Here is a 26,019-nt window from a genome sequence, read left to right on the forward strand (position 1 = left end):
CAAAGCCTTTAATGATAATGTTGGTCCCAGGCACATCGAGACTCTTTCTGTCTTGCAGTCCTTGATTTAGAATATGTGGAAGTGACTCATAAAAATCACATCACCTGAGTATTTAATGGTTTGTTTGTTCAAAAGCCTTTAAACTATTTCCTGCTGCGGTAACCCAGTTTCTAACCACAAATCTGTTTCAACTCAGCTGTTTTATCTCCTCTCCACTTCCTGCGTTATATGAACATCTGATTAATAGAGACAAAGTGTTAAATCACAAGCTCAGAGTCTGAAAGCTTTCTATTCTTGTCATTTGTTGGTGCTTTTTAGGAAGTTTTCTATTCTGTATATATGATTCTAACGTCCATATCTCCCTCGTTCTGTGCAGGCGAGCCCATACTGTGACAGTGCTGTTCATTCTGACCTGTGCTCTGGTCTACGTCACACTGTTGGAGGAAACACCCCAGGATACAGCCTACAACACCAAGAGGTCAGTAGGCTGCACCCGTCACTTCCTCAGTGTCCTTGAATCCACTCAGGAAGCTTGTTTTATTGGTAAACAGAGCTATTAGTTTCAAGGTTTGTTCAAATCTGACACACTGGATTAGGTTATGATAAATCCAAGGCAGTAGATTATGAATGATTCACCGGATTGTGTGTGAAATAAGAGAAAAAGGGTTTTATTTGATGTCTTTTTCTGGGGGGTTGCAACTTTTTATGCCACCTTCAACACGACTTGGATGCCACAAGGCTGGCGCAGAGTGGGTGAGGTTCAGAATTCATTGTTTCAAATTTGATGACTTCCTTTTCCCAGCAGCATTATGGTCTATCCACTGAGGCGTTATTTTTATGCTAGGTTGCCAAAGTTGTCCCACGGCACTTCCACTTCCCTTACCAGTGACCTTTGGGTCTGGTTTAAACTGCATCATACTTGCTTTCATTCAACAGCATATTAACGAGAAACGGACCTCAGCAATTGCTGTTAACATAGTTGATATCAGAAGTCCCGCCTCTTCTTGATTCTGATTGGTCGGTGAACAAGAAGGGACATTGATGAGAGCGGCGGTGTTTTAACTGAGAGCGTTTTTGTGCTAAGTGCTGGAAACACAGAATCACATTGGGTTTGAATAGAAAACAGGCACTGTCAGCCAAAAAAACAGGGTTAGTGGACACGTCACGTACAATTTTTTCTCTGTCAACATCATGTGTATTGATATTTTAATACTGCAAATAAGAAGTTGGTACTTTTCTTTTTGGCCCAACTTCTATCTTACCAGCTTAAAACAGAGTATCTAATGATACCAAGTCTTGATCAGATACTTCTATCTCTCCACTTCAAGTACAGTAATCACATGCAAATGTTAGTCATTTATAAAGCTTTACAATGCACCAGTCATTATTGAAATATTTCACCCATAAATCTTATGTCATTATCATTCATAAATCACATGTCACCCAGGGTCTACATTTCTCCTTACTTACTGTAAAACCTTCAACCTTCAACCTTTATTTGTATAGCACCAAATCACAACAAACGTTATCTCAAGACGCTTTTACAAACATAGGAGGTCTAGACCACTCTATGTTAAATTATGAACAGAGACCCAACTTCAAGACAAGGTAAGACTCAGTCTGACCCCACCTTAATCCATCATGAGCATTGCACATCGCAGTATTTAGCTAGTTACAGTGGCGAGGAAAAACTTTCTTTTAACAGGCAGAAACCTCAGGCAGGACCAGACTCATGTTAGACAGCCATCATGCCTCGACCGAGTTGGGTCTGGAAAGACAGATAGAGGGGAGTAAGAGAGAGAGGTGATAGTGATGAGACGAGTAGTAGAAGTTGTTGCCGCTGGAGTCCAGCACGTCCGTATCAGCTTGAGTCCAGAACATCCGCAGCAGGAGGACGTCTACGGCAGCTCAGAGGAATCTACCTCAATTAGCGGCCCAGGCTTTTATTTGTTTCAGTCTAGAACTCATCTTGAAGACAGGCTTTTAATACACTACCAGGCACACCTTCTCATGCAATGGTTTTTATTTATTTTAATTATTTTCAACATTGTAGATTAATACTGAAGACACCAAAACTATGACATAATCTGGTTTTGCCCTAATCTGGATTACAACAGTAGTCAAATAGGTCTATCCATTGTGTGCTAACCCTACCTCTGAACAACACAACTGATGGTCTCAAACACATTAAGAAGGAAAGTCATTCTATAAATGAACTCTTGACAAGGCTCATGTTAATTAGAAACCATTCCAGGAGACCACTTCATGAAGCAGACTGAGAGAATACCAAGAGTGTGCAAAGCTGTCATGAAGGAAAAGGGGGGCTACTTTACAGAATCTAAAATATAAAACATATTCTGCTTTGTTTAACACTTTTTTTTTAATTAAATAATTCCATATATGTTATTTCATAGTTTGATGTATTTGGTATTAATCTACAGTGTTTCCAATAATTAAAATAAATACAAAACCTTGGATGAGAAGGTGTTTCCAAACTTTTGGTAAACATGCTTTTTGAACTTCAGACACATTTTTTGCACAGTTAAAATGGGAACAAAAGTACTGTTAATCCAAACCAGCAAGAATATTTACCAGTTTACAAAACCACTTAAAAAAGAAGAGTATCACTTAGATCAGGGGTTCCCAAAATTTTCAGCCTGCGACCCCCAAAAGATTGGTGCTAAAGACTTGAGACCCCCACTGTCCCTCAAATTATGATTTAATGTGGCTTCATTTAGCTTGTCTGCAGAAAATTAGCCTACCTATATGAGCATGTGGCTGTGTTTCCTGTGTTGTTATGAATTAACATACTGCTACTGATGCTTTTGATAAGTAACTGTTTACTAACCCTAAATGTAGGAGTCATCTGGCAAAAACCGCTTGTGGGTCACAGTTCAGGCTGCAGCTTGTTTTTTGTGTTGCTTCTGGCCTTGCAGAACAAAGTATCACACAGAGCCTCTTCTTTAACCCTGATGGTTCTCTCTGTTCTTTTAACTCTCAAGTTGTAGTTGGTTAAAAACTGAAATAATTAAGTCCAATTTTTGCAAAGCTTACTGGAAATTAAGAGTACACTGATTTCAGCTATTTTTACAGTGGTGTTCATCCCTCTCTGGTAGAGTAGAGAAGAGTTACATCAGTTTTGGTGATCATGCACTCAACCCCTGCTTCTAAATTCCAGTGCCTGTTTTCAGAGTGTTAAAGGAACATCTCACTTTAATTCCAACATTTTTAGATTTGCTTTTTTAGAGCTCACACAGATTTTCTCACTGTGACTGACTGGGCTTCTTCACGTCTGTTTATCTGACTCACAGTAATCTGATGACAGTTAGTACGTTAGCTTAATGTTCAACCACCTCAGGAATGTGAGGATTATTTAACACCTCAAAAGAGCCGCTTTGTTTTCACAGCTTTTATGAATTAACTGCGAGAAACAGAACATTAGTTTAAGTCTACTGATAAGGAAACGGGTTCATATTTTAATTTGCCTTTCGAGAAAAAGTGCCTTTGTGTGTGGGAGTTTAATTAGAACAGTGAAAAGGAGAGGAAGCTGGAAACATGGTGTGTGTGTGTGTGACAGAGAGTGAGTGGTTGTGTTTGTGAGGGATTGTGGGACGGTTCTTAACAGGATTTGCTGTAGTCAGCGCAGTCTGGCTCGTCGGGATAAAGACCCTAGAGCTTCTTCCTGGCAGCAGCGGACACCCTCACACACGCACACACACCCACTCACAGAGAGTCTAAATCTCACTCATGTATGCGTCCACACACTAATGGAAACACTTATCCCCTCACTCTCCTTTTAAAACATCATCCTTTTGACTAATTTGTTACTACCACCCGTTCACACACCAACGAACACTCTCAGAATCACACACACACTCATTCTCACAATCAGTCACTCACTCACACACACACTAATGCCCCCACACTTGTTGGCAGGCCTGAGCCTGAAATCTCATTGTGTGTCCAGTTGCGAAGCCTTCTGTTCATTTGTAAGCTAAGAGCGGCGTTGTCGCCCGCTCTCTTTAGTTTTCAGATGTCAACACAGCGGAGATTAAAGGCGATACAGCCGAGCAGCAGGTTGGGATTCATCTCATCTCCGAGTAAACACAGAGGGAATTATAATAAGGTCAATGATAGTGGCTCAGCTGGCTGAGACTGGCCTCCAGATTCATGTGAAATCTCATTATGTCACATTACGCTCCCCGTCCTGGTCTTTGGACCTATATTTAGACCTCTTACATCGATGGTGTTCTGAAGAGCTTTTAATTGATTTCAGTCGACACAGAAAATAAGAATACTAGTCCCTGAATATTCTTTCACTCAAAACTCTGTCATCATCTGCTGAAACTGTGGACAAGAAGATGTCCCTCTGCTCTATATAGTTTTTCATTAACGTTGTATTATCCTATTGCAATCTTCTTCTAAGTACCCTCCAACAAAGACCATTTAACAATCATACAGCAGCTAGCCATCTGCCTCAGTGAGTTTGACGTTGAGTTCCTCTCTCACAAATCTCACACAGGCTTGCTTTCCAACCAAGTCAATGCTTTGAATTTTGAGCCCCCAAGAAGTCCCTGTAAACAATGTTTTAAACCCAGAACAGGGGCTTTAAAGATCGCCTTGTGTCACTATGAATCTAAAAGTTTGAAGTCCAAGGGCTTTCAGGCTTTTTCAGTCCAGGCTTCTAAACTGTGGAACGACCTACTAGCTGAAATGAGGCGTGCTACTTCTGTATGTAATTTAAAATCACTTCTTAAAACAATTTTATTGTAAAAGGCCTCTTGATGTCTTATTATGCATTCTAGTACTTTGGAGTTCCTTTATATTTTTTATTTTTATTTATTTATTATTATTATAATACTTTTTTATATATATATTTATTGTTTTATATATTTATATATTTATTTTTTTATTTTCTTTGTTTATTTTTGTGTTTTTCTGTGAAGCACTTTGTAACTTTGTTTAGAAAAGTGCTATAGAAATAAAGATTATTATTATTATTATTATCATTAAAAGAACTTCCAGCTTCACACAGACGACCCTCATCTTTTGAGGAATTTCTCTGTCAGCTGTGAGTGACTTTAATCCAATTGGATTCTACTTATGCACTCAGCCCATTTTAGAAACACTGAAGTTACTCAAAGTGCTGCTCAGTGAATAAAAAGCAGGAATAAAAACAGTGAAGTGCATAAAGCATGAAAGTCTAAAATGGATCAAACATAAAAATACATAAACACATAAAGGCACCACACATCTCTCATGCTGGGTTAAAAACCAAGGTATAAAAAGTAAGTGATGTGACTCTACTGCTAATTCTTTCAAATGTTCCAGCTTGAATATATCTGTAATTGCCCATACTGTAACATCAAATCAAACTAAATCCCTTTCTCTTTGTTGTTTTGCTCCTGTAGAGGTATTGTGGCAAGCATCCTGGTGTTCCTCTGCTTCGGTGTCACTCAGGCCAAAGATGGACCCTTCACCCGACCACATCCAGGTAAGAAGAGGACACTAAACACACTGAATACTGAACCAGCTTTTTCCAGATTGATGGATTTATTTTCATCTTTTCATGTCAGGTGGTTTTGATGTCACTTTTTTCAATTCTTAAAGAACTGCTTATTATGGCGTCATGTAGTGAGCCATGCAGGGAACATTTAACACAGCTGGAGCAGACAATTTATGTGACATGTATTTGTCCTATTACATCTTTATGATAATAATGCATCTGTTCAATATGCATAAGTATTAAAAACACTTGTTTACAGACTGATTTATCCCAAAAATATCTGCCATTAGAATGCAAGTCAGGATCTTTACTCGACTTAAATATCATGCTGTTATCACTGGAAGCTCAGGTATTTAGTCTGCCTGTCTAATGGCTCATGCATCGATTCTTCCTCCATTTATTTCCTCTACAGAGAGGAAAGAGTACCTGAGCACTGTTACCACTAATCTTATCAGGGGCATCATATGAGAAGCATATGTTGACTCTGGAATGAAATCGAGATCCTCTGAGTGCTGCTGATCAGTCGTCACAAACGGTAGCATAATGCTATTGTCAAATTAAAAAAAGACAACTGAGTAAATGGAGAACTCAGGAAGGCGGGTCGGGGGTTTTCCTTACGAGGATAAAGTCCATTCAGATCAATTAGAGAAGAAATGGAACACAAACAAACAGGCATCATCTGACTTGGTCTCATAGAAGTTATAAAGACTTGAATAGAAATGAAAAGACATGAAAAAACATGAAAATGATTCACTCCATTTGAAGCACGTGAACCACTCCCACAGATCAGTGAGCTGCTTTTTCAATGCAGTACAATAATCTTATTCAAGGGTTTCATTACACACTATGAGAGTGAGATGTAGGCAATACACAGACATGCAAATAAAGCATCATATCACAGCCTCAGTAAGATTGGCCGGCAGGTATAATCTCACAGATCTGATGCAGATGTCTGTTTCCAGTTTGGATGTTTAAGCTCTGTTATAAGACAGCAGCATTGGAGTGTGTGTGAAGAGTTCAGAGTTGTGTTAGCTGCTTGTTTTAAGGGAGAGCAGAAGGGAAAAGTGGTCGAACTTGTCGGGTTGTGTCTCTCACGTGTACACGAACACAAACACTGAAAAAAGATGCTGTTATAAGGCTTCAACTGCAGCAGAAGCAACACCCTCACCTTAGTTTTAAGTTGATATGAGCCTGCTTTGTCAAGGCTGCCACTCGCTCCAGATAAGAGCATTAGCTTCATATCTGAGTGCCATCTAACCTTGTCTTGTAGTTGTGGTTTTGTCAGCCAGTACAAACAGTGCAGTGTGTGAAAAGTGGTTCATGTTGAGGTTTTAAAGCAGGTCAGTCGTGCAGAGTACTCATCTTGCGGCCCACACATGTTTCCTTCCAACTCCGGAGGGAAACACAGAAAGGAAGGAAGATAACAGGGTGTGGATGTCACATGAAGACGCGTGCTGAGTATTGTCGGTTGCTGAAGGCGTGAAGTAGCCGGGCAAGAACTTGATCTTGTGTTGTTGCATTACTTGTCTTTTCTTGCTCCCTTCTCCCTGTGTGAGCTGAAAGGTGAGGGGAGTTTGTTGAACTGTGTGTGTGTGTGTGTGTGTGTGTGTGTGTGTGTGTGTGTGTGTGTGTGTGTGTGTGTGTGTGTGTGTGTGTGTGTGTGTGTGTGTGTGTGTGTGTGTGTGTGTGTGTATTTGATGTGTGCGTCATACTCCGTGACCTGTTGAGCCTGCCAAGTAGGTTCAGTTGTTGTGCATCTTGTTGCCGTTGCATCACACGTGTGTGCATCCTGGGAAAAGAACCCAGAGGGAGTTCAAGTTTACAACATGAGACTCCCCGTGGTTCACCAGAGGGGAGCGTCACAGCAAACTGAGATTATACATCAGTTTACAAATAACAACAACAGTTTGAGTTAATCCTTTTTGTTGGATGAGAGCTTTAGGCTTTTAACAAAATAATTAAAATAATTTATTATCCCTCTGTGTGAGCTGTTATAAAGAAGCACTGATGGAGCTGAAATTGAATGGAAGCCAAATTATCTGTTACACTCCCACTGACTCAGTCATGATTGAATATCTCTGGATCCTTTATAACAGAAAAAGCATGCTCCAATTTATGTTGTTAAAGTAATTATGTATTAAAACATCAACCGAGAAAGGCTTTGACTGAAGGAAGCAGCACTGAAATAGCTGGGTGATGGTAGAATCAAGCGTCACTCACACTCTGTTGAGATTTTACAAAATGTAGATTATTTTTAATTCATCAGAGAAACTAAGAGGAGTCTTAAAGTTCATCGGATGTCATGACACACTTCATGAAAGCTGTCTTTGTAGCCGCTGTTCCAACTCTCACCATCTCTCCCTCCTCTGTCTCTCTGTAGCTTACTGGAGATTCTGGCTGTGCGTCTCCGTCGTCTACGAGCTGTTCCTGATATTCATCCTGTTCCAGGTTGGTATTGCTCAGATACTGAAGTCATGATGGGCTGAAACACTTAAGTGAAAACATTCATCACCAAAGGGCAAACCTCATAGAGATCACATGCAATCATGAAGTATCTTGATGACGTCACATATTTATCTTCATTGGGTTTCTTACCAGTCTCAATCCCCAGAACAAGGAAGAAACACTTCTGAAATCTTTGGATTCATATATTAACCAAGTCAGAGGAGCTACTTTCTGAGGATACATGTGGTGCAAAAGTGAAATGCAGTTTGGAAAACAGACCCAAACAGCTGCCAACATGTAGGATTTTGTTAAGAGTTCTTCTCCAATCCTTGGAAGCATCTTTTTATCTCTCCCAGTTTAATTCAAACGTCCAAATCTGTGCCAGACTGTGGAAACACTTTGCAGCTGGTGAAGAGTTTTTTTTACGTAAGCCTGAACATTCTTCAAAGAAGTTAAAGGAGCAGGATCATGCTTTTTCCTATTGTACACACAAGTGTTAAGTTAAAATGTTGGCTGTCAATTGTAAACATGGGCAGAGTTTCAAACTGTGTGTAGAGTAATCCCAGGATGAGACCACAGGCTGCTCTGAAAGTCAAAAAGTCACACGAGAACTTAAAAAGAGAGGGAGACAAGATTTGCTCAAATCATGACATCACTGATCGGTGAATCTCCTTAAAAGAAGACGATGACAGAAACATCCTGCTCTGTTTGTTGCTGGAGATTTTTGTTTTAGTCCCTATCCAAACTTTCTGGATCAGATTCAGTCTCTAAAATATACAATATAAATATACAACTTTAAATTTAGATAAAGAAACTCAACTTAGCCACCTTGCAACAGTGGTGGAGGCTTCTGGAGTGCTGAGTTCTTGGGAGGGGGGGACCTTAAAGAGACAGTGTTTGAAATGAAGCATTTCTGACTGAGGCTGAAATCAGGGTTTTCAAACACCAAACTTATTTAATTATTGATAAGTCAACAGTATTCCAAGCTGTAAATCATGTAAAGCTAATACAAAGCTATCATAAGGATGATATGAAGCCTGAAAATGAACATGATGCCCCCTCTTTAGATCACTAATCCATCTACCGTCTAAAAGATTGCAGCTTCGTGACAGCCTCCTTTAGCAGCTGTGATGTGTGCATCAAAGATGTCCTATTGACAGACAGAAGAAAAACAGCTTCTAAAAGTGCAGTGGAGAATTTCCAATATCATAAAGGTGTTTTACAACAGTGTGTATAAAATGTTAAATTGCACAGAAAGAGTCTGCAAAAGCATATTCAGATTGTTATTTATCTTGTGATCTGTGATATCAGTTTTAAAAAGTTATTTTGAACTTTTGACAATTTGATCACTTAAAGAAGTTTTTCTTCAATCATTTTCATCCCTTTGAATATGTCAGTTTCCCTTTATAACCTGTGGTGGGAGATGAGATTTCAACATTAACTGTCCCAGCTCTGTATATCTTTATGAAAGCATTGTTTCAGAGACAAAAAGTGCTAATAGAACTTTTCTGTTTAAACTCTGTGACTTGTAGACCGTGCATGATGGCAGACAGTTCATGAAGTACATCGACCCCAAGCTCGGGGTAGCTCTCCCCGAGCGCGACTATGGAGGAAACTGCCTCATGTACGACCCGGGAAACAACACTGACCCCTTCCACAACATCTGGGTAAGACTGCTCAATCATTTTCCTCTGACATATTTTGAATTTGCAGATCTGAAATCATGTAGAAGCCTTCTCAAGTTTGTCTGCAGTCATCTGCCTTCCTGGGAAATCCCCAGAGTACTTTGTTATCCTCGATCTTCCCCTCTGACTCCAGTGCTCCCTGCCTCTCTCTCTCTCCCTTGCTTCCCTTTCACTCACAAACAGACACAGTCAGTGTGTCTGCATGCTGCTTTGATGTTGAGGCTTGTTTCTGGTGCACATTATGGTCCGTCAGTAGAACCAGGCACTCTTTCCCCCTCAGGGAAAGTCTGCTGCTGTTGCTGTTGCTGCTGCTGTCATGACCCACAGCTTGCTCTACTGTTGGCCTGATTTCAGTCTCTCAGAGTGGGTCAAACTCCCACATCTCCACTAAATGACAGATAATCTACAGGAGCACCCCTCCTCAAATGTCAAATGAAGACTAAATATTGAAGAATACATTCAGTGACAGAATAGTTTGAATTATAAAGGTAGAAGACAAACTGAATGAACTATTATGTTTCCTCTTTGGTTCCAGTGTGAACTAATTATTTGTAATTATTGGAACATAGAGGAGGGCTGCAGCATCTCATTATTTCCATCCTTGAATAATACACTGATTATGTTCTTCACTAACAGTTTGGTCAATAAATCTCAGAAAACAGCTTTAAATAAACCTTTTAAAACTAACAGCCCAAGGCTTTATATTCACTCAGCTTGTTTATTCAACCAAATATTCCAAACCGCCCTAAGTGATGAGAAAACATATCATCCTTGTGCTTGACAAGCTTCAACCATTAAACTAGTTTTTAGTTAAAAATGCCCCAAAAAGTTCTGAAGGATGTTTTCTCTCAGTACTTTTCCATCTATGAAGCACTCAGCTCCTGGAAATGTTGAAGTGGTTGCTTAGACTGAGTTGCATCAGATACATGCCATGATTTCACCCAGGCCTGACACCCAGAGCCACACAGAGTATAAAGATTTTTAAAAGCAAACTTAAGACCTACCTTTTTAGTCTGGCCTTTAATTGAATCTTATCCTATCTTACTTTATTTATTATTATTTATTTTTATCTAGTTCAAATTTTAGTCATTTTAAAAGTCATATACTGTCTTATTTTTTATATCATGTTATTAACCTTGCATATGGATTGTGGGATGGGTTTGGGATTAGGGGGGGTCTTTCTTTTGTATATTTAATTTATTCTATTTATTACTACCGGTATTATTTTTATCTACAGCACTTTGGGTTACAATATTGTCATATAAAAAGTCAGTCCCTCCAGGAAGTTGCGATTTTGCGATCGCAACTATCAACGCAAATTCAACCAATCAGCGCGATTTTTTCGCGGCCTTGCAATTTTACACAATCACCGCAACTTTCCCGCAACTTTGACCAATTACCTTAACCTCAGCCCCTGTACGTCATCGGTTTTGTCATCAATTTCACTTCCTAGGAACATAAACGTAAGTCCTCACTTGATCTGCACTTTTCAACAACAAAACACGCACAGAGAACGGGTGAAAAGAGAGGACAGCAGGCAGGACAAGTGACGATGACAACGTTGTAATTTATAGATTGAGGGGCTCAGTGTTCGCTTGGTCTCTACCTGCAGCAGGTGTGCTTTATGAACCAGCTCTCCTCACCTCCACGCATCTGTCTCATCTTCATTGAGGATTTTTACCCCCGGTGTGCGTTAGTGACAGAGACACACCCGGGGGACGTCTGTTTACTGTTTGAGGTTTGACGTTGTTGCCGCTCTCACCGTAAAAAGCTCTGCGTCTACAGCTTGATTTAATCCAGTTTGGTGATACATCAGATACCTTTAGTAAGTTTTGATCAACTCCTAGTCATCAAAGATGCAGATTCACTTCAGAGTGCGTGAACTGCCTGTCAAGTGCCTCTGTCACTGCAAGGTACATTCAGGGACCGTCGTAAATGTGCAATACAGCCCTTTCATGGCATTTTTCTGTGAATCAAGAGAATCAAAATACAGTCAGTGGCCACATCAAGAATGTTTTCTAAAAACAACTGTAATTTAGCGTATTTACTTGCCCCTGAGATGTTATTGGGGGGAAAAAAGCAAAAAATAAAAATCGCAACTTTCACCGCAATTTTTTTCAAAAAGCTGTCGCAAATTCAGGCTATTTGGGCCGCAACAATCACAAAAAGATCCCGCGAAATCCTGGAGGGACTGAAAAGTGCTTTACAAATAAAGTCTGATTGATCGATCGATACTGTGCTGCTGTATAAATATTGTGGTGGAACTCAACTGGACTCTACAAGTGAATCATTAACGACCCACAGCTAAAGCTAGATGATGTGCTCACACTGTAGGGTCGTGTTTTCAATAAGTTACTCTTTGAAAACTCCTCCACATTCTCTCTCAGAGAGATTCCCCAACTCCAGGGCATGTGTAGAAATATATAAAGCAAACAAGAGCCTATAAAGTAACAACTTTTTAATAATTGTTACTTTATAGGCTCTAGTTTGCTTCATATATTTATTTTGCACTGTCGACTTTGTTACTGTGACACTTGAATTTGGGGCGAATAAAGGACTATCTTATCTTATCTTATCTTATCTTATCTTATCTTATCTTAAATTTGTAGCCACTGCCTGAAAGTACAATAAGAAAGAAAACAGACAGAAACAAAAATAAAACATATATAAAAATGAAATAAAATAAAAAATATATACCAATTTAAAAAAGGGGGAAATAGATAGAAATAATCCCAAAACTAACAGTCAAAAAATAAAATTGACAGATTATTTACAGCAAGGAACAGTATGAACATAACTAGTCTAACAAGAGAAAAATATCATACTAATACCTATTCACACATATACATATTTATGCACACATAAGCCCCTGTACACATTAAATTAAATAAATGTCTGAGGGAGCCATCTAGATTTCTAGCACATTCAGTGTGAGCACTCAGACAATCAACAGGACAGTGTTGAGTCCCCAATGAGGCAATGTGTGAAAATATGCTACATAAAACTATTTGTAATTCCACCATAAATTGAGGCTTTGCAGCTGTATGTGAAGAAAATGTGAGATTAATTCATCTTGTTGTTTTGTGTCTCTGCAGGACAAGATGGATGGCTTTGTTCCAGCTCACTTCCTGGGGTGGTATATCAAGGTAGGTGTGAATGGAGTGGGCTGGACATGTTACACCTGTGTGCTCTCACCGATGGGCTCTGACTGTTCTGTTACTAATGATTGTGTGAAGAAGGACCCAGTTTGGACTGAATGAGTGTCAGTCAGTGTGCTTGGAGAGAAACATCTGGCATGTTGTGTCAACATGCGAGGAATGACAACTATTTCTGGTTGCACATGGCACATATTTGAGGACACTGAGGTTTCCATGAGTCTAACCCATCACCTAAATCATCCAGAAGTAGTTCACATGAGTTAAGAGTACAGGAACACCTCCCTCTGAAATCTCTGAAGTCATTCTGAGTCTTCAGCCTGCTGCTGTGTGAAAAAACGGACCGCCCCGGTGTTCTCTGTAACATTTTCAGCAATGGGAAAAATGTTCACTTTCTTTCTATGGTATCTCTCTGACCTCCTCCCACTCCCCGCCACTCTCCTCCTCCTACTCACCCTCTCCTTTTGCTCTCTCCTCTTCCTCAGACTCTGATGATTCGCGATTGGTGGATGTGCATGATAATCAGTGTCATGTTTGAGTTCCTGGAATACAGCCTGGAGCACCAGTTACCTAACTTCTCTGAGTGCTGGTGGGACCATGTACGTATAAATATTACAGCTTTTTTTTTTCCGCTCACTTTGAATTAACAGCTGTGCCCTCAACACAGATTATATCTTTATTTTTAGGAGATGGATTTTCAAGGGGCTTTGAAGGTTGTGATTGGATGAAATGCAGAAACAGGAAGTTAGCAGATTGTCATAATGATAGTGCTAAGAAGAAGATGATGATGATGAAAAGCAAAAGGGCAGAAGATAAAAACTGTAAAATAGTAATCCCTTGAATACCCATTCAGAGACGTCCACATTAAACCTGGAGCACCTCTTTTTTCAAGTTTTCCATCATTTTTGTTCATCCTTAGAATTAAAAAAAAGCTATGTATAAGGCAGCTAATTGTCCATGGTACTAAGACGCCATGGTACTAGGGATGGGCATTTCAAGCCAAAATACTATCCGATAATCTCTGGCATCTTTTCAGTGATTATCCATAATCTGGCGGGACGAGGTGCTGCTAGTAGCAGCTAGTGCTAGTAGTTGTCGGTGTTTCTGTGACGCAGCAGCATGGCGTGTATGTTTACATTTTACAGCCATGCTCAGTCTGAATCTCACACCACTACATATGTATTTCCAGCGACTGTCACTAATGTTTTCAACTTCTATCAAGCACCAACCTCCGGTCTTAAAATATGAAGCCAATGCGGAAGTGTTTTAAACTGCAGTTCATCGAGCGTCCACTTGAGGCTGGCTGTAGAAACACCAGGCACCACATACACACCCATTCAAAAAAGGCGATCTTTAAAGTAATAATAAACATGTTTTCAGCCTGGTTCAAAAAACGGTTTAGGTCTGAAGAGCTAATTTTTCTATCGGCACACACTGTACGTGGGGTGAATTTTTTTATAACTCTGTACTTTAAAAGATATTAAACTTATGAGTTATGCCCAAATAAGGTCATGGCTGACTTGATTGATAGGCGGGTACTCATGGCCGTTAGCGAAATGCTAAAGGTTCGCCTCTTTACCTCACACTAGCTCGGATCTAGCTATGATCAGCTTCAAAACAGCGTTCAGGAACAGATGGGTGACATCACGGATACTATGTCCATTTTTATACAGTCTATATATAGTATACTTCTTTTGCTTTTTAATGCAGTTAGCATTCTTCTTCTGTTATTTAATGTGGTTAACAAACAGTTTAAAGACGCTCTATAGCCACCGTCTGGCAGGAATACTGTTTTATAACCAGGCACCGGTAAAAGAGATGAAAACAGTACCTTCAAAATGAAGTAATAATCACATTAACTCTTCGATTTTTAAGAAGTGAACAAATATTCAAGCATTCGAAAATCATGTCCCATCCCTAGTTCTCATTTTAAAAATCTGAAGCTCAACAGACTCTGCTTTGTTCTCACATTGGTGTTAAATATGAATAAACTGCAGTGAACAAGCATGAGCAAGGTCAGTTTCTCTGCAGGTAACTGTTGAAACATGTTCTCATTAGACCCCTTCGACTCAAAAAACATCAACTGCTAACTGTAGAGAAATAGTACAACATGGAGCGGTGTCTTCCATGAAGCATCCAGATGTCATTGCAGTACAGTAATATCCTGCTACTTGACGCCAGCTGCTTCAGCATCAAAGCTATTTCATTCTCTCTACATTATTTATTAGAGCAATTACATGGTAATTTAGTGGCATGATAAGAGCGTTGTTTCACACCGGTAGGACTCTGGACAGCTTTAAAAAAAGACGAGTGGTAGCAGGAGGGATTATGCAGACATCAGTAAGTAGCATTGAGCACCAGAATAGAATGTAAACAGACAAACAGAGGGGCTGTGATGTGATGAAGACATGTTGACTGTAAAAACAAATTAAGCCAGTAAGAATGAAGTGTTATATGTATTTATAGAGTACATAATACAATGTAAATAACCTTTAAATTAAAGAGACAGACCCTCAAAGAGAAGGCTGTTGCGCCTCAGAGGATGTACATGTAAAACAAAGTGTGAGTTAGTCTTCCACAAGCACAGTGGATACCTCTATTCACTGTTTGATAACGTTGTTTCTTCTTTTATAGTGGATCATGGATGTGTTGGTGTGTAACGGTCTGGGGATCTACTGTGGCATGAAGACCCTTGCCTGGTTGTCGATGAAGCCCTACCAGTGGCAGGGCCTGTGGAACATTCCTACATACAAGTAAGACTTCACACCGCTGCACTAAGCCCTAAATAGAACCGTCTCTCTAAAACGGGATCTAGTTTATTCGAATATCGTTTGATTTATTTCTCCTTGAATGAATCTGTAGAAGAAGAGTTGTGCTGCAAAAAAAACAGCATGGCTTCATTATGTTTGTTTATTTCTAACTTATCTCTGTTGTTACACTCCAGGGGGAAGATAAAGCGTATTGCATTCCAGTTCACACCGTACAGCTGGGTGAAGTTTGAGTGGAAACCAGCTTCAAACCTCCGTCGCTGGCTCGCTGTGTTGGGAATCATCTTCATGGTAAGAAGTCTTGTTCTTTATATAGATTTATATATTTCTTCTTGTCAACATGAGCCAAATTGAGCATGCATAGACTTTTTTATTTGATATCATATTACATATTAGGTGCAGGGTTTCTTACACTCTGAGACTTGTGCCACTTCCTCTCCTTAGTTCCTTCTGGCTGAGTTGAATACCTTCTACCTGAAGTTCGTGTTGTGGATGCCTCCTGAACACTACCTGGTGCTGCTCCGTCTGGTCTTCTTTGTCAATGTGGGAGGCGTGGCCATGAGGGAAATCTACGACTTCATGGATGACCCGTGAGTAGCAGCAGCAGGAAGCTGGTTTGGGGAGTTACATGGGGGTAACAGAGAATTTTGTATGCTGTTAAAATGTGTTCATTTTCCAAACATGTGCTGGTCCAGCTACTTAAATGTAAGGATTAATACTTTGTCTGTCATGTCTGAAAATATAAAATCAATCAACTCATCAATCAGTATTTATTTGCATAGCGCAAAATCACAACAGAAGTAATCTGGAGACTCTTTACAAACAGAGCAGGTCTAGACCGTACTCTATGTTTCATTATTAACAAAGACCCAACATCAAGACAGGATAAGATCCAGTCCCATCTTATAGACAGGACTCAGTCTGACCTCATCTTAATCCACCACGAGCAGAGCACTTTGCAGCATTTAGCAAGTTACAGCGGCAAGGACAAACTTCCTTTAACAGGCAGAAACCTCCAGCAGGACCAGACTCATGTTAGACACACATCTGCTGAGACCGTGAGGGATAGAGGGAGATGAAGAGAGAGAGATGATAGTTGTGAGATGGATAGTGGAAGTTGTAGAAGCTTGAGTCTGGTTTTGAACTGCTGGTTGGACATAAACTATTTGAAGATGTCCTTTTGACATATGTAGAAATGGATTACTCAAACAAGAGCTCTGTCAAAAGATGGATCTATACTATAAAAAATGTGTCAGTTTTAGTCTATATATTTTGTGTTGCCAACACCGCAAGCAAACTTACAAACACTCCTTACACTTAGATGCATCTTTTTTCCTTAACACTTTTCCTCATTGTCCCATCAGGAAGTTCCACAAGAAGCTGGGTCAGCAGGCGTGGCTTGTAGCAGCCATCACAGTGACGGAGTTCCTCATAGTGGTCAAGTACGACCCCAACACCATCATGCTGCCCATCCCCTTCGTCGTCATGCAGTGCTGGTTTCTAGGACTCATCCTCATCTTCACCTGGACCCTGTGGAGGTTCTTCATCAGGTAAGAAGTGGTGCTAACTGAGCAGGGTAAAATGACGAGAGGTAATACAAAATGAGCTCCAAAGCAAAAGAATCAGGACAATCCTCCCTTGGTAGAAGTTTTGGAAACACTCTGCAGCCATAAAATATGCTGGTTCAGATGAAGTTTAGAGCTGATTTGTCCTGATTGTTCTGGCAGTGAAAAAGTGTGAGTGTGGAAAGAGGAGAGGGTTTTTTTGTAGAGACTGAGCTCATAATGTCTCATAATTCCCTAAACAAGGGATTAGAATAAAAGAATACCTACAGTACATCCAGTTCAGCTATTCTGCATTCAGCTTTTCTCAAAACAACTATTTCTTTTGAATTGCCAGAATTAGTTTCCTCACAACAAGCCTTTAAATTTTATGGTTATGGTTTTAAATGACCGGGTCTTATGATCTTATCCAATCAGATTCATAGGCCTTGATTTTTCCTCCTTTGGCTCATGATCCTCTGCAGCGATTTACCTCGGCTACATTTTAGTTTGTCTCACGTTCTGTTGAGCTCTGTTCCTGTTTCCCCAGCATGGTAAGCTTCTCATATATCTTTTTCCCATCCTTCCTTTCCTTTCCCTTCTTCCTAACTCCATCTTTCTCTTGCTCAGCAGTAGTGTCCATGCACAGTGAGGTAGGTATAAGAGAGAGACGCTCCCAGTTGTTGTACAGTGTTGTATCATTTTATTTAACGCATCACTGTTGAAATCATTGATTTGATTGAGAGGATCTTTGGGATCATCGACACAGAACAGATAACCCTTCAAATGAATCCTTTAACTGCATGGCACTCCTCAGTTTTTTTCACCTTGTTAAACCTATCATCTTCATTTTGGGAGTTTTCCTTCACATTGCAGCTGGTTAAGGAGCACAGATGGCAGCCAGCTTGTGCTGACACTGTAGAAATGACAGTCAGGAGATCACTGATTGAAGCACAGAGAAACTGTTTGACTCACACACACTCTTTGTGCCAGTAAGCATGCCAGCTCCTCCTACTGAACCATCCATTATCCTAACCAGTGTCTCATGGTGCACCTTCTCCATTCATACTCTGCAGTGCATTCAGGACACTGAAGCATGCCACTAATACCCTCTGACGTCCTAGTGAATTAGTATTCCTGGAACAACATTCAGTTTCCTTCAGGATTGATAAAGTTGAGATTGTACACCACATGTACACAGCAGGGGTTCCCAAAGTGTGGGTCTTGATCCCCTGGGCGGTCACAAGACTCCAATTGGGGATTGAGAGATGTCCTCCAGATTATTGATTTTGTTTTAAGTAATCTAAATGTGCTTATTTTACCCATTATTTTAAAAAACATAGACAAAAATAATAGTTACATTTGAAATAATTACATTTCATTAGTTTCCTGCCTTTCTTGTACCCAGATGACACCTAAAGTTATGGCCAGGGTGAGCTAACAGTTCATTAACAAGAGGATCAGTAACAGCAGGTTAATTCACAGCAGCACAGGAAACACAGCCACATGTGCATGTAGGTGAACTCATTTTGAAGTATGAAGTATGAAGCAACATTTAACCACTTCAAGGGACAGTGGGAGTCACAAGTTTGGGAACCCTGATGTACAGAAGCTATAGTCCACAGAGTGGGCGGCCTGGGCTCATCAGACACAAGCCCATGTCCTTCTTCCCAGTTCCTATTGTGTCTACTGTCCTATCTTTGAACAAAGGCAGGGAAAAAGACCCCAAGAATAATCTTTAAGAAACAAAAAAAATGTTACTTAATCAGCATATTACAACAGTTTGCAGATTTCCATCTGGAAGCAGTGAAGACAAGCATTATAAAGCTTGAATGGCTGTTAAACATTAAAAAAAAAAATCTAGATTAATCTCAGAATTTAACCAGTTAATCGCCATTAATCACATTTTTAATCTCATGCATTGAATTCCATTATTTTGTGTATCAAATCAGTTTAACTCCATACACTGTAACACACTCACACAATCAAATGTCTGCAATGAAATGTACTTTATGACTTGACCTTTAGATATGTTGCATTAAAAGCTGCACTGTTCCACCAGTGAGATCTCAAACAATGACAGCTTCAAGGTGCTCATTCTGATTCAGTGTACATATATATATGTGTGTCTATATCTTTAAAGGATAACACTCTTACACATATTAAAAATATATGCAGGAGGGCATGTGCAAAGTGTCCAAACAGCATCAACATGGTGTGCAGTTCATCTGAGATAATTTGATTACTCGCTGACGTCCAGGGATTCCTCGTTAATGTGACAGAATTTCAACTCTCAGGAGCTCGTAGCCGGTTGCTCATATGACTTTTGACCTGTCAACTGAGCTGTCTGGGAATTTGTTGTTGCTTTTTTAAAGTGGAATGTGGCATTCAAAGGCATCGTGGTGTTTATTTCAATCATGGCAGCAACAGCAGGAGCAGGAGGTTAACTATGGTGTGTCAAAAGGCACAAAATACGCCTGCAATCTAAAAAAATGTAGGCGTTAATTTCTGAGTAACACATTAATGCTGACAGTGCTGATAGTTTTTTCTTCTTATTGAGGATGTCCAAACCAAGGTTATTATAGTTTTGCATTTTTCATTAGTTTTTATTTTTATTTCGTTTTGACTTTTTGTTTTTAATTTCAGTTTAGTTTTAATTAGTTTTTGAAGCGGGTTTGCTAGTTTAGTTTAGTTTCTATTTTTTGAAAATGCTTAGTTTTAGTTTAGTTTTTATTAGTTTCAGTATTAGTTTTAGTCTTTTTTGCCTGTGTGCCTGACCGGGGGTTAGCTTCTGTTTCAGGGTAAGGGGGCTGGGTGCTCTCTCTTGCCTTGACAAGGTATGCTAGGTTAGCCGTCTTGTGTGAGCTTTTCAAATGGACTTTAAGATTAGTGGGATTTTCCCCCTTGAGAAATGGTCCACATATTTTATCACCTTCCATTGCAAGGCACTTACTCCTATCAGAGACAGTCATATTCAAAGTAATCCCAAATGGGGCTCTGCCGCTTTCTCCTGACTTTCGCTGCCATTAACGCTCCGCAGGCAAAGTGTGGACGCGTGCCTGCTTGTGCGAATGAGCCAAATGAAGTGAAACTGGCAGAAAACAAACAAAAAATTCATATCCTAAAAAAATAGGCAATACTGGTAGATACTCTGTAGGATAGTACTTTCCCTGGGGTGTCGGTCAGAACACACTGGACAGGAGACAGGAGGGAGCTCTAACCGTTTAGTGAATATTCTCCTTGTACAGCGCAACAGTACAGCAGACCCAATGAGGCCACAGAGGCCAACACATCAAATAAATACACAAACATAAGGGTGATGGTCACAATATGGACACTTAGGCTAGCATTACTGACCCTCTATAGTGTTATATAATATGGTGACTCACTGATACATCCTTAACAATAAAATAAGCAATAAACAATAATCATTGATACAGAGATAATGATTCAGATGCTACCACTACAAGTATACTAATAATCATATCACTGTAATACCACTGCCACCAATTAACCATTAACACTTATAATGATAAATGAACAGAACAGGATCATATGGGTGATTAATAATATGAGATGACGCATGCCCTCATGGCGTCTATTTGCTCTCTCGGGAGTTTTAACACACGTGAATGCCTATGGACAGGAAAAGTCAGTTCTCCGTCTCATTATACTTACTTGTTGGGCATTCACACAGGAACGGTTATAAACAGGGCAGGTAGTCGGAGCGAGAGAGTTCGTCTCTAATCCCCTTGCAATTCTGCCCCGCGGTGAGTGCGAGCGCCCGTCAGCTGCATGCTCCGTTTGGCGCGCTCCCGCGCAGATGCAGAGAGCAGAGAGCAGAGACGTCCACCCGATCAGTCTCAATCTTTATTACATATCCACTCAAAATACTGAGTTTAAGACGAAAACTAAAGACATGTTCTCTATCATTTTAGTTTATTTTAGTTAGTTTTGTAAACTCACAATACAGTTTCAGTTAGTTTTCGTTTTTTTTGTGAAGCCTCGTTTTTATTTTTATTTCAGTTAACGGAAATGTTTTTTCACCTCTCGTTTTCGTTATTTCGTTAGTTTTCGTTAACTATAATAACCTTGGTCCAAACGCCTACCTTAGTGAACAAACAGTCCATTTAGCATTAATAGACATTACATGAAGATTTATAAATAGTTTATAACACAATATAATGTTGTTGTGAGCAGGTCAATCATTTCAAAGTGTTTATGAATGAGCATTGTTGTCAATAATTATCGCCTCTCCAATCTTCTATTAAAACTATGTTTCCTCAATGATTCCTCCTTTCTCTGCACAAACACAAGCCTCCACTTATTGGTGTTTTTAGAGTGGTTGTAAATGCGTGATGGGGTTTAAGATAAAGTGTTGACATCTTTGTTTTTAATCTTTGTTGTGGTGACGTTTCAAGATGTTATTACTGCAAACAACAGACATGGGAAGTATTTTTCTCTGACCTGAAGAAGAGTATTTTTCAAAATGCAGGTTAAAAACGAGCCAAACATTTAAGTGGGACAGTAACAGAACTAATAGTAACAGAGCCTGTTTTTTTTCGAGTGTTTACCCTCTCCCTTCTCCTCACAGGGACATCACACTCCGTTACAAAGAAACCCGCCGACGCAAACAGGAAGTCCCCTCAGACCGAGAGCGACCGCTGGGCAACGGCAGCACAGTGACGCCGTCTGGCCGGAGCAAACTGAACGGCAGCTCGGAGATAATCCGGCAGAGGAAGTCCTGAGACGACCTCGACCTCAACCGTCCAGTCATCAGCAGCTGGAGGGGGTGGAGAAAAAAAAAGGACGAGGTTTGAGAAGACTGAACGAAGCACATGTGGAGACAAACAGAAGGACACATTGATGTGATGTGTAGACTTTTTTGTGCCTACATGAACCAAGTAGTCATTCAACAGAGAGGAGAGGTGGAGGGGGGGGGCAGTTTTCATTCAGCGCTTTGTATAGTTATTGTCTTACTACAGGGATTTACCTCATGCTATTTTTTATGAACATTTGGGGAATCATACACAGGAATAAAAAACACCTTTGTTTTATTTATATGTTACTTTGGATGCCGGTTGATGAGGGAGGTAGAAAGAGTTATGATGAGCAGGGAAGTAGATAGATAGAGTCGTGACCAATAATTGTGAGCATTTCGCTTTTTTCTCCGCCGCACTTTGTGTCAGAAAACTAGACGAGACATCAGGAACGTGTCTTAAATGTAAATAAGCTTCCTTCTGTGTCGTGCAGGTAAAAGAAAGGAGAGTATTTGGAGAGGTCACTAATGTTGCGTATCAACCTTGGATTTTTTGGTTCACAGCGTTCCCAAGCAGCAGATCAGATAGAGCTCGGTTCATAATGACATTTCTTCTTTTGTTTGGGGTAAAGATACACTCTTTATCTGTTGATATATGCGTTTCTGACAGTTCAGAGCACTCTTGTCTTAGCTTTGGTGCTTCACTGGTGATTAGTTGTACATGTGGGAGACAGTATCAGCTTTTTATTTACAGTTCAGGGAGGAGTGTGGAGGTTCCTCCTTTCAGTCCCACACGGAGGAGAACTGCCCAAAGCCGAACTCTCCTTTTGCTCTTGAAATAAACAAACGACGACTTTGTGTATAAAAAAAATCAAAAAGAAGATGTACCATATTCTCGGTATTTAACTGTTGATATTATACATGATATACGGGATACACTTTGGGTGTTTTGTAGATGTTTTTGTTATCGCTAGGTTAAATGGAATATGAACACTAGATTGTACTGACGTTCGTTTTTTGTGAAACCAGGTGCTGAGCAGCACTCAACTGAACACCTCCATGACAATCACACCGACAGGAAGCTGTGCTCCCTGGCCGGCTGAGACATGTTGGCTTACATTCAGCAGAGATCTGGACGTTCCTCCACTTTAATGCGTTTGTAAAAATAATGCTAGACTGACAGCTCATTCAGTCACATCAGAGGCTTTTATTTGACATCTGATTCCTTTTATGCCAAATGTTTTGTTTTTTTTATTTAAATCTCACATTTGAATCAAATGAATCGTTCTGGGGTGTCTGAATGAGACGATAACGACGATCCTCTGAAGACTGAGGGAAATGAAGGTTTAGGTTGATGTGTGCTTTGGTTTGGGAAGAGAAGCAACTTTTCCAGCTCTGTGGGGGCGGCCATATTGCACACACACCAAGCCAAAGCTTCCATTTCATTCTTGCTTAAAAGCCATAAATGCCACCAAGACTCACACAAGCTTTTTTTTTTTCAAACTTGCTGCTAAACCTCATTTACACTCCTTTGAATTTCAACACAGTCCCAAAGCCGTCAGGATCCTCCATGTCAGCGTTTCAGGCCGGAACAATGGAAGTTTCTTCAGTACCTTATTTCTGCTTCTTGAATGTTTCCACTAGGTGTCATCTCAGCGATTTCATCGTCAGTCTCAAAGCTTTTCAATACAAAGCCGTGATGATCAGAAAATTCATCCCAAGTTACCAAATATTCAAACGAGCGGTGGAGAGGTTCTCATAAGGGAGAAAAACTAAATATATTTTGCTTTTTGGACTTCTAGGCTGACAAAGATTTTAAAATCAGCCTCACTTTAAGTTATAAAGTCAGGAAAAATAATCAGTTTAGAGTTGAGAATTCTAGTTACAGCTGCAGTCGTAGATGTTCTGAACTTGCTTTACACAAACAGAAATGGTCACACGGGCGTAAACCCTGCAGTGTGCTTCATTGTCTTGTTCTTAAATCAGTCCCTCAGAGAGCTTAGTCTTTGTGTCGTTCAGGTCTTGTCGCTTTCACCGACTCATTTCGTGTGTCACTCATTGCGTCCTTCTGACTACACACTCCCCAGTAGACAGAATCTAAATCTGTGAATGTAAACCCAGCAACATTCAGTCCTGGTGAGATGCTCTTGTCATCAGTTATTGATTAATGATACATGATATGACTTAATAGTCAGTCTTTGTCTTACATCACAGCAGCTCCATTTACAAAAATAGAAAGACAAGGTCACAAAGAAACACGTGTAGACGCAACATTTCAAAACACCAGACAGCATCTTCAGAGGCCTTCAACATACTTCTATCTGGGATTAGACCGGTGAACAGTGGCGTGCTTCAGTCTGACCTCATTAAAAACCTGGGACCCTGCGTCTCAGGTCGGGTGGTATTGATCACAGTGACTGTTTCGATCACGGTTAGGGTCAGAGACAATGTTAGCCAGCCTTATTCTGCTCTTATTGTAGGCTGACTGGGAGTCGAGGCGGATTCAGACTGAACAGATATTATGCCATAAAACACTAAAAGTGATGTTTGTCATTTATGCAAGGCTAATCCTTCTGTAGCTCCCGTATCTCTCGATACAGAAGCTGCTCTGCAAATTTAGACCCTCTCCTTCATGTTTAGCTGAACTGTTTGTACTTGTTATCCTATGCTGTAAAAGTTCAGTCACTTGTAAACTCGGTGGGAGGTTCGGGCAGTTTGCATGTTTTCCTTCTTCCTAAACCATTTTACACACGTGCTGAGTATTCACTGTGTAGCTGCCTTGGATTGGGTGGAGATGCTTTTGTTGGAAATCACCGAAAACTTAAACCCAACTCAAGTCATGACTTTGCACATCAGCTCTGAAAACCACACGACAGTGACTTCAGACTCTTTGCCCATGAATGAGTAGTGGATGGAATTAGGAACTAGTCCCGCCCCCCCCCCCCCCCCCCCAAAGAAGACCACCTCTTCCTTTAATGTGTTTGAGGGTTCAGTGTAGTTTCACCTGCAGCCACATGAGGGCAGTAGATGGATTCTCGCTTTGCTGTCTCTGCCCCGTGTCGTCGTCTCCTTGACAATGATCATTCACAACTTGCTGTAAAAGCCATTTTCAACATGGTTTGTGTAAATGTGAACATGTTAGAGATCATACGAACTGAAATATGCTGCTGCACCACATAATTTTATAATGTTTTCAATAAAATTTACTAGAAAACCAAAAGATACGCCTTCAGGTTGATTTTGTTTTAAGTATGTTCATCCTGTATCTTTGTTCACTGTGTTATGATCCTGTAGATATGAAATAAGATTTTTTTCCACTGCCTTCGCTCACTGACAGAAGCTGTATCTCTGCAGGATGAAGACCACTTTCTGTCACCTGACATGAAGCTGAATACTTTAACACAGGTTTGACAAGTTCAACGGAGGGGTCGGTCATGGCACACTTGAGATGCGGGCTGTTTTCAAACCGCTTACTATACTAGCAGTATGTACTGATTTGGCCAAAATTCAGTATGTAGTAAGTAGTATGTGAACAAGAGCAGAATCTGCAGTTTGCCAAAACTACCCCGATGTTGTTCTGATTCGGGAAAATCTCTCAGTATGCATCAGACCAGTCTCCCTTGCGTTCTGTTTCCCACAATGCACAGCGCTGAAGTTCCACTTTTTATGTTTTCTTCTTCTCAACAGGGGGCACTCAGTTTTTGAGAGCTGTGAAAATTACTATAACCCATTTCTTAATGTAATAAATCCTAAGTGATGCTAATGAAGCAGTTTTGCTCTCGGCTTGGCCGCTGTTTACTTCTGCTTTCTGAAACCAGAAGTCAAGCAACGCCTGACCCAGCATACTGCAACACAGATCAAACAGAACAGTCATACTACATAGTATACTACCTTCAAACGCAGTATGCAGTATGCAGTATGCAGTATGCAGTATGCAGTATGCAGTATGCAGTATGCAGTATGCAGTATGCAGTATGCAGTATGCAGTATGCTATACGTTCTGCATGCATACTACATTTAGATAGTATGTAGCAGGCAGTTTTGAAAACAGCCGCACACTCTGCTATCTGATAGAAGCTACCCGATAATGGCAGATTTAGCTAGTCTTGGGCTGTTTCCGAAACGGCCTGCTACATACTACTTACTAATGTGGTAGGCAG

The 26,019-nt window shown here is 40.3% G+C and overlaps 1 protein-coding gene across 3 annotated transcripts in view; it reads left to right on the forward strand.

Moving 5' to 3' along the window:
• Positions 1–25,079, forward strand: part of ptdss2 (phosphatidylserine synthase 2) — a 35,217-nt gene extending 10,138 nt beyond the window's left edge. For all 3 annotated transcript variants that reach the window (XM_034685491.1, XM_034685493.1, XM_034685492.1), the window contains 11 exons: positions 377–478; positions 5,412–5,494; positions 7,887–7,954; positions 9,484–9,618; positions 12,732–12,782; positions 13,277–13,390; positions 15,426–15,544; positions 15,736–15,850; positions 16,004–16,149; positions 16,924–17,109; positions 21,695–25,079. In XM_034685491.1, coding sequence (XP_034541382.1) covers positions 377–478; positions 5,412–5,494; positions 7,887–7,954; positions 9,484–9,618; positions 12,732–12,782; positions 13,277–13,390; positions 15,426–15,544; positions 15,736–15,850; positions 16,004–16,149; positions 16,924–17,109; positions 21,695–21,848 — 1,273 coding nt within the window. In that variant the 3' untranslated portion in view covers positions 21,849–25,079. The remainder of the gene's footprint in view (positions 1–376; positions 479–5,411; positions 5,495–7,886; positions 7,955–9,483; positions 9,619–12,731; positions 12,783–13,276; positions 13,391–15,425; positions 15,545–15,735; positions 15,851–16,003; positions 16,150–16,923; positions 17,110–21,694) is intronic.
• Positions 25,080–26,019: the final 940 nt, after the last annotated feature.

The sequence above is a fragment of the Notolabrus celidotus genome, chromosome 6, assembly GCF_009762535.1.
Source record: "Notolabrus celidotus isolate fNotCel1 chromosome 6, fNotCel1.pri, whole genome shotgun sequence".
NCBI classification, from domain to species: domain Eukaryota; kingdom Metazoa; phylum Chordata; class Actinopteri; order Labriformes; family Labridae; genus Notolabrus; species Notolabrus celidotus.